General features: G+C 41.5%; 1 protein-coding gene across 1 annotated transcript; it reads right to left on the minus strand.

The window, feature by feature from the left end:
- Positions 1-956: 956 nt before the first annotated feature.
- Positions 957-9773, minus strand: LOC133987666 (amphoterin-induced protein 3-like). Its single transcript, XM_062427110.1, is given in 5 exon segments — positions 957-965; positions 1191-1220; positions 1222-2616; positions 7266-7330; positions 9611-9773. Coding segments are annotated over 5 exon segments (1662 nt in total).
- Positions 9774-12357: the final 2584 nt, after the last annotated feature.

The following is a 12357-nucleotide window of genomic DNA, read 5'->3' on the forward strand; positions in this document are numbered from 1 at the left end:
GTCATTTGAAGCATGTTACACTGAGTTTAAAAAAAAGCTCAAAGCTACACAAAATAATGCCTCCCCCAGGGGTTTTGCATCTGAGCTGCTTGAAGTATTTGTCACTTCAGTTCAAAATTTGGGGGTTGTGTTTGTTCAGCAGTGTTCAAAGTGCTCTTCTGTGTTTGATCAAAGAGATGCTGTCTTTGAAGAGCAGCCCAATTGCTGTTTGTTTTTTGGTTTGTTGACACTCCTGATTTCTGTGCTTCACTATTTGCCTGATAAGCAGAGCGCAGAGTCATTGTTTTCGGCAGCCAGATTAATGCAACAGGTTTAAATGAGATATACAGTATATATATGTATGATGGATCACTGCCCGATGCGCCTGTTTTCTGTGAGATAAGATTTTTAAATGTTCACTGAATGCGATGGCTTCTCCACAAAAATGTTCATTGCTTTTCTCACTATACCTTAATTCATCTTTTTTTAATATAGCTATGGATCTGTTTACAGTTCTATCAACAGGGCAGGGAACCGATTTAAATGGACTGCATCATTTGTTAGGAAAATGGGGAAGTTTTCAGGAGTTGGATAGAGTTTTAGGTTCCTCATGAACAAGTAACATACACACCCATTAAAAGATATATATAGTCTGTATATTTGAACTTATCTTCAGCTAGTGCCTATCTTTACCACAATAATTATGTAGCACCTCATCTCAACCAATATAGAGGCTGACTTACTTCCTGCAGTTCGTTACAGTCATAAACTTACAGAGTTTTTCCTTTTATTCCTTGTTAAACACTCTCTGTGAAAAGTGAGCCAGATTCATTCTTTGATCCCGCGAGAAATATTTTTGGCTAGCACTCTACCTGAGTACAGACAGATTTTATTAGCTGATTTTTAGGGCTGATAATGGCCCTACTGTGATTTAGCAATGTCAGTACACTCAGGATAATAAACCAAAGTAGAGACTTTCATTCGGACTATTGGGCCAGATGACAGAGAAGAGAAAAATTGGAACAGGAGATATTGCTTTTTTAGTTCAGGAGGCCTTTTAACTGCAGCCATGAAAGAGAGACAATGTTCTTTTTTCCTTTACAGCATGTTATTACTAATTCCTGAGAAATGAGTCTTGGTTTGTCCAGAAGTATCCTGCCTGCATCCTCAAAAGAAAAAAATAAAAGGAAAAAACTCTGTTCAGCATCAACTCTCAGGTGTCCATTCTGTTCCGTCTTCATTTATCATTGGATCCATGAACGCCACATGCTTATCAGCTTGCATTTTGGGATGGTCTCTTAAGGAGGGGGAAAAAACTGAGGATAAGGTGCAAGGGTCATAAGTTGCATTGGGAATGACTGGAGGTGTGGGCTGTTTACAGTAGCTGCAGCGACAAGGAGTCAGGTAGAGGTACATGAGGATGACGACCATGGTCACCACACAGCCGATCAAAGTTGTGTAGCCTGTGTTGAAAGACTCTGCTGCTGGCTGCAGCACTGTCACGTTCACTTCTCTAGTTGCATTCAGTGCCTGTTCAATATCCACAGCCGTGCACACATACAGACCTGAGTCATTGACCTTTGCTGCTTCGATCTCCAAGGTACCATTAGGAAACAAACTAATTAGGGTGTCATTTATGCTGGCTTGGGTAAGGTACCCTTTGCTGGGGGAGAGCCATGTAAAAGAGAGGTCTGTGCTGCTCAGGGACGTTTGGCAGTCTAGACGCACTGTCTCTCCCTCTGAAACTAACACCCTGGAGAGGAGCACGGTCACAGGCAGCGATACAGCTTTCTCCACAGTGCAATTTTGGAAAAAGCGGGTGTGTCGCAGGAACTGAATGGAAGCTCGTGGGTCCCCGTAGATACTGCAAGTGTGCTCTTCCGTGAAATCCTTCAGTGAGTCATAACCTCTCAGATCCCAGTGCCAGAATACACTGTACATGGAGCAGTCGCAGATCAGAGAGTTGTTATGGAGATACAGCCCCCGCTGTACCAACCCAGGCAAAGCTTTCACATCCTCCCAGGGCAGACGACTCATGCGGTTGGATGAGAGGTCCAACATGGTAAGAAAAGGATGACTGTGGTCTTGAATGGTGAAGAACGGGAAGTGCGTGATCTGGTTAAGGCTGAAATACGCTTTTTTTAAGCTGCTCAGACCACTCAGTGTGCCGGCCTCCACCTGTGTGATCTTATTATTGAAGAGGAGGAGTTCCTCCAGCCTCCACAGCCCCTGGAAGTAGTGCTGCTCCACCACATGTAGCTTGTTGGAAGACAGGTCAAGGTACCTTAGTCCGGAGGCATTGTTAAACACACCCTGGCCCAAGGCGTTGAGCTGATTGTGGGACATCCGGAGGTTTTCCAATCTGGGCATCTTGTTGAAGCTGCTGGGACCCAGCCAGGACAGATGGTTGTGGCTGAGGTCGAGGGTGGCAGAGAAGGAGGGCAGCAACAGAGGTATCTTGGACAGACCACTGGAGCTACAGCTCACTGTGTCAGATATACAGAGGCACATGGATGGGCAAGACTCCTCAGAGCTGTGGAGGAGACAAAGCAGAACCAGGAAAGGGCCTGGATACAGTCCACAGGTCATGTTTCTGGAAGTGGGATCCTTCAAGGTTTCTAATCCCTCCGGCACTCCCTGGTTTAAGAGAATAAAATGAGAAACAGCATGATACATTAACAAAAAACAGAAAATTAAAAAAAATGGTTCAAATGGAGAAGCCACAAATTAATTTTGCTCCTTGTAATTCAGCTTTTGTATTACAACGACTCTCCTCAGACTGTCTTGGGACATTTCTAAGAAGTAATCATCATCCAATCAGTAGTGAATTGCTAAACACATTGTGATAATTCAGTGTGATGCAACAATCTATACACAGAGAGAAATACTTTACCTTAAAAAGAAGTTTCTCCTCAGTTGTTATCAGATGACTTTAAGTTGAACATTATCAAAAAGATCAGTTCAAACAGTTTTCCCACGGCTGACTTGAATTTAAAGGCAACAAAGGGGAAAAGTTCATACCACTTCCAGACAAGTGAGCAATTTTTTGCTCACTCAGTTAATCCCACTCCCCCCTCCAAAAAATGAAAAACCACTCTTGAACCACAAATCCAAAGTAAACTGCTTAGCTACATGAGAGTCCAACTTTACTTAGCTTTTTTTTCTCTTTCGAAGTTACATCCAATCAATGAATGCCCAAAACATTGCTCTCTAATCCCTATCTGCCTCTTAGATCCTTGTCCCGATGTGCTCGAGGAACAATGCAGTCTTCTTGCCTTTGTCCTCGGCCAAGTTAAAGGTCCCCCTACTGGCTCTCTCTTCATCCCAAATGAGACTGCTGCTCTACAAACATCCTGCAGTGTTTTGCAGTGTACAACAAACAGCACAGAGCTCTCTTAATCTCCCACAATCCCCTCCTCCTCCTCCTCTTCTGTGTCATTTAGAGACCAGCCTTGTGTCTCCCTCTCTCATCATTAAGTATTGATGCTAGTGGCTGTCCTTCCCCCTCACTGTCTCTCTGGCTTCCTCTCTCTATCTCAACAATATTGTTTTCTCACAATAATCTATTAATATTCCATTTCATTAAACTTTCAGTATTTTGCTTACTAACAGATTAGCAGAACCTTGGAGATTTCCTCATGAATGTTACATGTGTTATCCGGTAACCTTTCATGAATAATCCCAGAGGACTGAAATTTAGCTGTGCCCAGTGGACTTTTTTTTTTTTTTTTGACAATGTGTGGATATTGGTTTACTTATCGTTGTAAATGCACCTGTTTTCTGTGAGTTGTTGAATTAAGCAAATCCTGGACATCCCTCTTCATCTCTCTGTGTATTTTGTCAGCTACTGTGTTGAAAGTCTTTCTTAGTCTGAAGTTCTCTTCTTTTCTCCATACCTTGTAGTTTCTATTTTAGTGGTTTTGAGTGTATAGATTTAACCTGCCCCCTGCCTTGCAAGCACGCACACACACACACACACACACACACACACACACACACAAACACACACACACACACACACACACACACACACACACACACACACACACACACACACACACACACACACACACACACTGACTACTTACATTCATTTCCTGGAGTCTTATCCTAACCTCAACAATAACCAATACTTGCCTAATCCTAACTGTTACCCTAACCTTAACATGACCCTAAAATGACTTTAACTCCAACCAATTTCAAACTAAAATTAATGATTTACCTCAAGGGGACTTGTTTTTATCCCCATAACGGAGGCGAGCCCCCACAATATAACTGTGTGAACAGATTTACGTGCCCACAACATGAGGAATACCTGGTATAAATGCACACACATGCACACACATGTGCGCACACACACACTTGCGCGCATACACACACACGCGCGCACACACACACACACACACACACACACACACACACACACACACACACACACACACACACACACACACACACACACACACACTTGCTCTTTCTCTCTAAGTGCCTCATGCAGTACATCCCTTCCTTTCTTTTTGAGCCCCCGACATCCCTCCTTCCCCTCAGCCGTGGGTTTGACTGGATGTATGCTGTCCATGATGCTTGGTCATGGTGGTCCTGACAGCTCTGATTTCTGTCACAGTGAATTAGCTTTGCCTGCCAGCAGCAGCCACCTCCTCACTGCTGCCCCTATCCCGCCACCCCCTCCCTATAAGTGCTTGGGGCTTTGACTGATTCCCACTCACTCACTCTGCAGAGGCACATAGCCAGTTCCCTGTGGATTCAGGTTCACAGAATGGGGTTCACTTTCTTAAAACGTGGGCTGATGGAGAGCAGATGCAGAGTCCACAGGAAGGTGGATGCAGGAAACTGAAGGGGAGGTGTGAGGTGATGCTGCTCTAAGTCTGAGATCAGTTTAGAATCTCTTTTCCTCAGTGTTCATTTGGATGTATTTGTTGCTAAAATGAACAAGCTATCATCTTTGGCATTGTGGCATTTCACACAATCTTGTCCCAAGGCTAGTCATCAGCTTGGCTAGAGCATGTAAGAAATATATACGCCCACGTTTGTACATTTGAGATATGTTCCAAAAGGATTCTCAACAGCCCCCCCCCTTGTAGGTGTTATGTATGTGTGGGCTTATATCATGACTGAAATGGCCTCGAAGTAATTTGTCTGTTTCCTTGCAAATTGAACTTTGTCCTACTGTACAGAGAACCATATATCCGTATAGCTTTTTAAATATTCATGTTTCATTGATTGTTTTAGGGTATTATGTAACACTCCCGTTTGTTAAATGGACTGCTGCAATCATGTATGTAGTGTATTTCTCAGTCCCTATGAGTAAATGATCCGTAAGTCACATAAGACCTATAAACCAGTGAGTTTATCTGCATAAGCTGGTGCTCTCATGGTTTGGTGCCCTCAGTCAAATATGAGCATGTGAGGCTATTAAATAAGGTGTATCATTATGCCAGTTTGATGTCAATGGCTGCATTTGTTTTAGCTACAGAGTCATTGAGACTTTATGCTAAGTCTCAATGGTGCTGGGAACCTGTTACTTTTCTCAGGCACATGTTTCGCTGCTGTTGACACAACTTGAACATTTCAGTGCCTCATTATTTTTAGTATTGACGCCGTCAATTTCGAGCGCAATCATTTGTCATTGTCCTTGGAGATCAATTCAATCAAAGCATGAGCAGGTAAACAACACAAAGAGGTAGTTGTTTTTGTGCACAAAACCTATTCACAATTATTTTGGCTTTTTTCTGTTGATTGCCTCTAATTATTCAGTAATAGTCTGTAGTCTGGAATATCAATATTAACAACTTTCCATCTCAGCCCCGCTTTTTCCCTCTCAGCGTGGTCTACTAATCTTTTTGTGGTGAGTCTTTCTTTGTTTCTTCATGTTCTTGTATTTCTGTTGTCAGACAAGACCACGTCGCTCCAGCCTGCTGTTCTGCAAAATCCCTAAACTAATCAGTATCTTTGTATCAAGCTGCTTTGCAAATCCTGCACTCTTTTTCCGCATATATTTGATTAGACTCAGTGTATGCAAAACAGTCCTGTCAAATCAGTCAGGTTCAGAGTGGACCTCAAAGCTTAAACCCTGACCCTGATGCATCCTGCCCCCAGCAGAAAGTGATTTTCTCCTTACCATCTGCTTCAGACGAGGAGAACAAAAAAAGGAAAAAGAAACACACAGCAGCACAGGCAAAAGTCTGCTCTTATCTTGCCCTTGAGAAGCAGTGAAGCTCACTAGGAGTCGATAATATAAAGCTCTATTATTCTCAGATGCATGAAGAATATTTTAGTTGGGCATTAAAACATTGGATAGCAGGAATGCAGAAATGTATTTAAATCTATCTATACCTAAAAAATAATTTGTGTTGAAATTGTGTTAATAATATCCATAATGGCTTGGTTATATGATTTGAAAGATACATTGAAACTGAAGACAGAGAAAAAGTACTATCTTAATTACTGAATAGATAATTGACAAAATGATAGGGCAAGAGGAGACATACGTACAAGTATCCCTGACTCTCACGCTAAGCATCCAACATTACTCAGAACAACAAAGTAAACCCTGCAGCTGAAGGGTTTCCATTGCTTCTGTCTGCCATTTATGAACCCTTGAACCTGAACATAGACACCCTTGTTCAGTATTTATTCTGTATTTCAACAGCTTTTTGTTAGCATGGCTGGCAGCCAGACTCTCAGATATGAATGAGTCAGTGCCTAGATAAAGATTCAGAGGATTGAGTTTTATTTCTTTTCTCTCTCTGGGTGAATCCGCAGTCTGGATAAGCCCTCTGTTGAAAAGAAATTTCAGACAGCGAAGGATTGTTTGCTTGTCACAACGAGCAGCTCAGCTGCTCCATATGCTCTGTATTCATAGTGATCGCAGTGCATTATTTGAGAATGTCTTACCCAAAACCCCAGAACCTGGTGAGATAGCGGTTTTATATGTTGCATAATGCTAGTTGAACACACAGTATGCTCAAAGACAATATGACTCTATCCTCTCCAGCTAGAGCTTTTCTCTACTCAACCCATCTGATGGATGTAGTAGTTGTAGAGACAAGCACACCATCTAGTGGTTTAAGACTCAACTAAAATGGTGAAGCATCCAGTGCACTATTTCCCTACTATCACTATCACTGTGCCACACAAAGGAATAAGAATAATTAGAATACAAATAAACAAAAGCCAAACACAGCACGATAATAAATAGAGTGGCATGGTGGTGCAGTGGTTAGAACTATCGCCCTACAGCAAAAGGGTTTTGGGTTCAAACTTACCAGCTGGCTGGGGCCTTTCTGTTCACCGTAGGTTCTCTTCAGGTACACTGGCTTCCTCCCACAGACTAAAAACATGCAGGTTAGGTTAATTAGTGACTCTCAATTGCCTGTGGATGTGAATGGTTGTCTGTCTCTATACTATATATTAGCCCTGTGATTGACTGGTGACCTGTCAATGTCAGCTGAGATTGGCTCCCCGACACCCTCTTGAGGATAAGTGGTAAAGAATATGGATGGATTAAATGGTGAATCATTATTCATCTATTGCACTATTTCCTAAGTATCGCTTTCAAATAAATACGAATAATTAGAATACAAATAAACAAAAGCAAAACACAGTATTTTAACAAATACATAAATTGAATTAGTAGAGACACACTACTTTAAAAAATACAGATACAAAAATACATAGACGTGAACCCTATTCTAAGTACACACTCTTAAAGGAATGCTTTTCACATTTTGGAAAATACATTTATTTACTTTCGTACCAAGAGTTAGATGAGGAGATCGATACCACCCCCATGTCCGTACATAAGTATGAAGCTAAAGCTAGGAGCTGATTAACTTATCGAAGGATGGAGGAGAAAACAGTTATCCAGACTCTGGCTGAAGGTTAGCATCACTACAGCTTAACTTTGTATCCCATTTATTTGATCCATAAAAAAGTGTGAAAATAAAGTTGTGTTATTGCTGGGGAACTGTGTGCTGAACTATTTATTGGCCAGAAGCAATGACCACACCAGAAGTCATCATTCATTTTTGCACTTGATCTTTTTTGTAGATATAATAATGTATTAATTAGTGAGCTTTAGAGCTACTAAGACTTTTTTTTTATAACTTTAGATCGAGTAAGGCTGTCTGTTTCCAGTCTTTATGCTAAGCAGAGCTAAACTGTTGCTGGTTGTAGCTTCATATTTAAGGGACAGATATAAGAGTGGTATCAATTTTCTCATCTAATTTCAGTCAGAAGCGAATAAGAATATTTCCTAAAATGTTTAACTATTCCTTGAAGATACATTCCTTGATTGCATTTGTGACAACATTGACAGTTGTGGACAGTTTTCCTTTAAATCCACCTAATTTACCATCATGAAGATGGGCAGCAACCAGAACTGATTTTAATTAAAAAGAAAATCTCTGAATGAGGTAAAATGTCACCCATATCCTTACATCTGCAGATGTTTGGCTGATTTTCTTGCCCTACCCATGAGCACAGAAATCAAGCATAACTCTTGATTACAATGCAAACCCACGTCTTCATGCATGTCAATACACGGAGCGCAGCGTGCAGAAAAGAGGGCTCGGGGTATGAACAGCCCCATGTCTCCTCAGCCTTAATCATCTGCGCTGATTGTTAACGGATTTCAATTAGGACTCACAGGAGTTAATATGATTGCTTGCAGTTGTTTACCCTTTCTTGCTTCCTTCCATGGAAGCCAATTATGCATGAGTAGCAGTAGATGAGTACTGGACGCTGCTAATGGCTCTGCCTCTCCCTTTGTGTTCACATTACTGAAGGATATGGGTTGTGAAATGAGATCACTACTGACTACTGTGCTATCAGTGATTGTGCTATAAAACATTATGGGCCAGAACATAGTAAATTGTGTGATGTGACTGTGGGGTGGCTGTCTGCTCTTGCTCTGCTCTTTTATCTGTTATCCTCTCATCTCTTTCCTCTTCCTTTACTCATTTTTTGATATCTCTTGTTTCTCTCCTCTTCTCTCACATCTTCTCCCCTCTCCCTCCCCTTTGCCCATCCACTAAACCTTCTTCTTGCTCCCTTCCTCTTCTTCTTGGTCCTCTCATCCTCTACTCATCCCCTTCCATTTATTCTCTCAACTCTTATCTCCCTTCATTCGTTCTTTACACCATCCCTCCACATCTTTCATCTCCCAAACGGGGGTTATCAACAGACAGACAGCACACCATCCAACAATCTAGCCTCTTCCCCTTCCATATCACTTATGGTGGATTGACATATCTTAGAAAATCCATGATGTCCTAATCAATAAGGATTAACGTACATAATATAGGGAATTCATATAAATCACAGCCATACAATTAATCATTATCTTATTACTCAGGGAATATATTGCCCATATATCATCTGGGATATCTGATTTCATGTGTGTAAGTGTCCTTGAGTATAGGCATGAATGCAGGTGATTGGCTTGAACTTTGTGGTGCTGTTCTGTAGAGTGAAGTTGAGAGAAATGGTGAATAGTTATGTTCTATACGTGTAAAAAAGAAAAAAAAGCAAGTAGAGCGACATAATCTTATCTTTCACCTAGGTGACAGATAGAAACAGCTGTGCTGAATACAGAGCAGGTTTATCTGACTGCACTCCACAGTTGAGATAGTGTGATGGATCCTGCAGCCAACTGTCTGTGCCACCTGAGCCTTGCTGCTGCTGTTGTGTTGCTGCTCTCTGCTCAGACAGACACTAGGGGACATGAAGGGTGATGAGCATTTAGCAGTTCCATCAAGGATCTCCGGGGCCATCCGTGGAAAATGAAACCATCTCTGAACAGGTAACTCAATTTAACTCGTGGCCGCCTTCTCTGGAGCTACAAGCACAAATACTTTCTCAGCTGATGAGATGAGGTAACAGAGCATGGCTGGAGTCACTGAGTGCAACAGGAGAGGCTCGCTCTTCCCAAATTGCCTAGACATGGTCAGGGGAGGCTTTTCCACCACTTTTACAGATGGAGAAGCGGAGACTGAAGCACAAGGGGCCAGGTTTTCTCTCCTTCCTTTTCAATCAATAGAATAGACTGACTTTAATCATGGAGCTATTGAGTGCTGAAGCTAGCAAAATAGAGAGTTGGTCTTCTGGAACCATTCCCAACCTTGCCCACTGCTTCAAAAGCATTTGCTTGCGCAGGAGAGGGAATACTGCATTTGGACTGAATTTGTAGGGACAGCAATGAGGTGCCAAATTTTTTAGAATATATTCCTCAAGTGTACTTTGTATTCCCCACATGGGAATTAATGGATGTCTAAAAGATGAGCACTTTATGTGACTGCAGTATGACACTTTTACTTTTAGTCTTCAGCTGCCTAAAACCAAAAACAGGTTGGATTGTGTTAAAGCTCTGAAATGGATCTTCACATTTTGACAATTAGATCGATTAACTCAGAGAGAGAAGGTGTCACACTCACACTGCTCATTAGAAATCACTCTTATTAAACCATTTCATAATTGCTCTCCAACTAAATTATATAACGATCACATTGACCTTTCCACGATCCTGCTTAGTAGTCTCAGTTGGTGCATTCAGAAAAGTCAATCTAATGAATGCAGTTTAATGTGTGGCTCAATAATGCTATCTTCTACTCCATTATTAATCACAATAAAAAAGTTAGCTCTGTTAATTATTGCAAATGTGTTACAATGAAAATGCCAATGTGGCTTTAAAGCCTCTAGGTATTTCAGAGGAAGTGATGGATTATTCACGCTTCTGGAGGAACTCCTAATGAAATGTCTTCTGTTAAAGTCACCCACAAGAGCAGATAGATGTGGCTTTAGATGTGCTATGCTGTCTTTCAGTGAAGTCTGTATGACTATAGTAGAACACATTAGATGAAACTTTAATGTTCCCTTAGGGCAAATTGGGTCATTACACCTTCATGTTAGAGGGAGGCTCTGGAGATACCAAATGTTTTTTGTATCCTAAATTTAGTATAAAGGAGCAGGGAAGTGTAATAAGGAACAATACATTCTTGTAATGATAACATCTAGGTTCAAGTGTCAGTCATAGCTGCGTCCTTCCTGCAAAGGTGTCCTTCAGCAAGACACTGAACCCCTACCAGCTGCAGACCCCAAGCTAAATCTGAAGATCATGCAGCCATAAAATAAACACAACAAGCACACAGACCCATGTTCATCACCTGCAGTGATTCTCATTGATTATTCACTCATTTTAACTATGGAGCGCTAATTCTATTTGAAAACTAAATGCAAAGGAAAATGGTGTGGTGCCGCAGGTTATAAATCAGAGCAAAGCAGCCGTACATCATGCTTTACTCTCAGCCGCATGCTGGGAAAGTGAGGCAGAAGATGAAAAAAGAAAGCCTGCAGAGGGCAACCATTAAGCTCACCAAATATCATTATCAGATTTTCAATAAGGTTGGAGCCATCAGATAGTGAATGCAGACAGTGTTGCTGCTTCTACTTCCCACTCTAGCTGCACCAGGTGCAACATGTTTTTGCAATCCAATCTGGAAACAAGGCCACAAGGAGGCTTTAGTTATTGCTTAGATCCCAGAACAAATCATAAGCCCACCAAATATAAGGGCTGGGCTGCCTGGGGAGTGTCTGGAGGCTCGGGGGGCTCGGATGCACACTGTTGTTTGAGTGATCACACAATGATTACCACCCTATGCGTACTGTTATGCTGTGTGTATACTGCAGTACAAGGGCACTGGGGGGATTTACAGTGTTCTTCATTATCAAAATTTAAATAGCTTTTCTGATAAAGTATATCCAAAATGAAACCATATTTCAATAGATTATTTCCCCCTTGCAAAGCCCCAACACTCATCACAGACCACAGCTAATGAGAGATAAGAAACTGTAGATAAGGCAGTTTGGGGCTTGAAGGGTGCTTTTTTCCTTTATTGTATACTAAGTGCTAAAGTAGCACAGAGGATATAAAAGATAGTAACCATAAGCCAAAATATATACAGACAGAGCATTGATTGTTTTGTATAAAATAAGAGAAGAGAGGTACCAAAGAAGAAAAGTGGGAGCCCATTTGTCAGTGCGGTCAAGTTGAAGTTGGCCTTCACCTCTCTGTTTTGATTATTTCCTTATCTCTCTTTTAGTGGCTGGTGGTGAGTAACAGTGACCCACTGGATTGCTTCCTAGACCATATTTCCTGATCTGACTCTGGCATCGCCATTCCCTCCTAATGTCACTAGATTTATTCTTGGGCTTAAAATCCCACAAAGCAGCAAAATAATGACTTCTCAATAAAGAAAATGAGATCAAATAAACTGCCTTGTTGAACAGCTAAAACACAGCCATGATCGGGCTGAGTGTAAACAGATGTAAGCTTAATTAGAGGCAAAACATTCTTTGCAT

Source organism: Scomber scombrus, chromosome 10 (genome assembly GCF_963691925.1).
Source record: "Scomber scombrus chromosome 10, fScoSco1.1, whole genome shotgun sequence".
Taxonomy (NCBI): domain Eukaryota; kingdom Metazoa; phylum Chordata; class Actinopteri; order Scombriformes; family Scombridae; genus Scomber; species Scomber scombrus.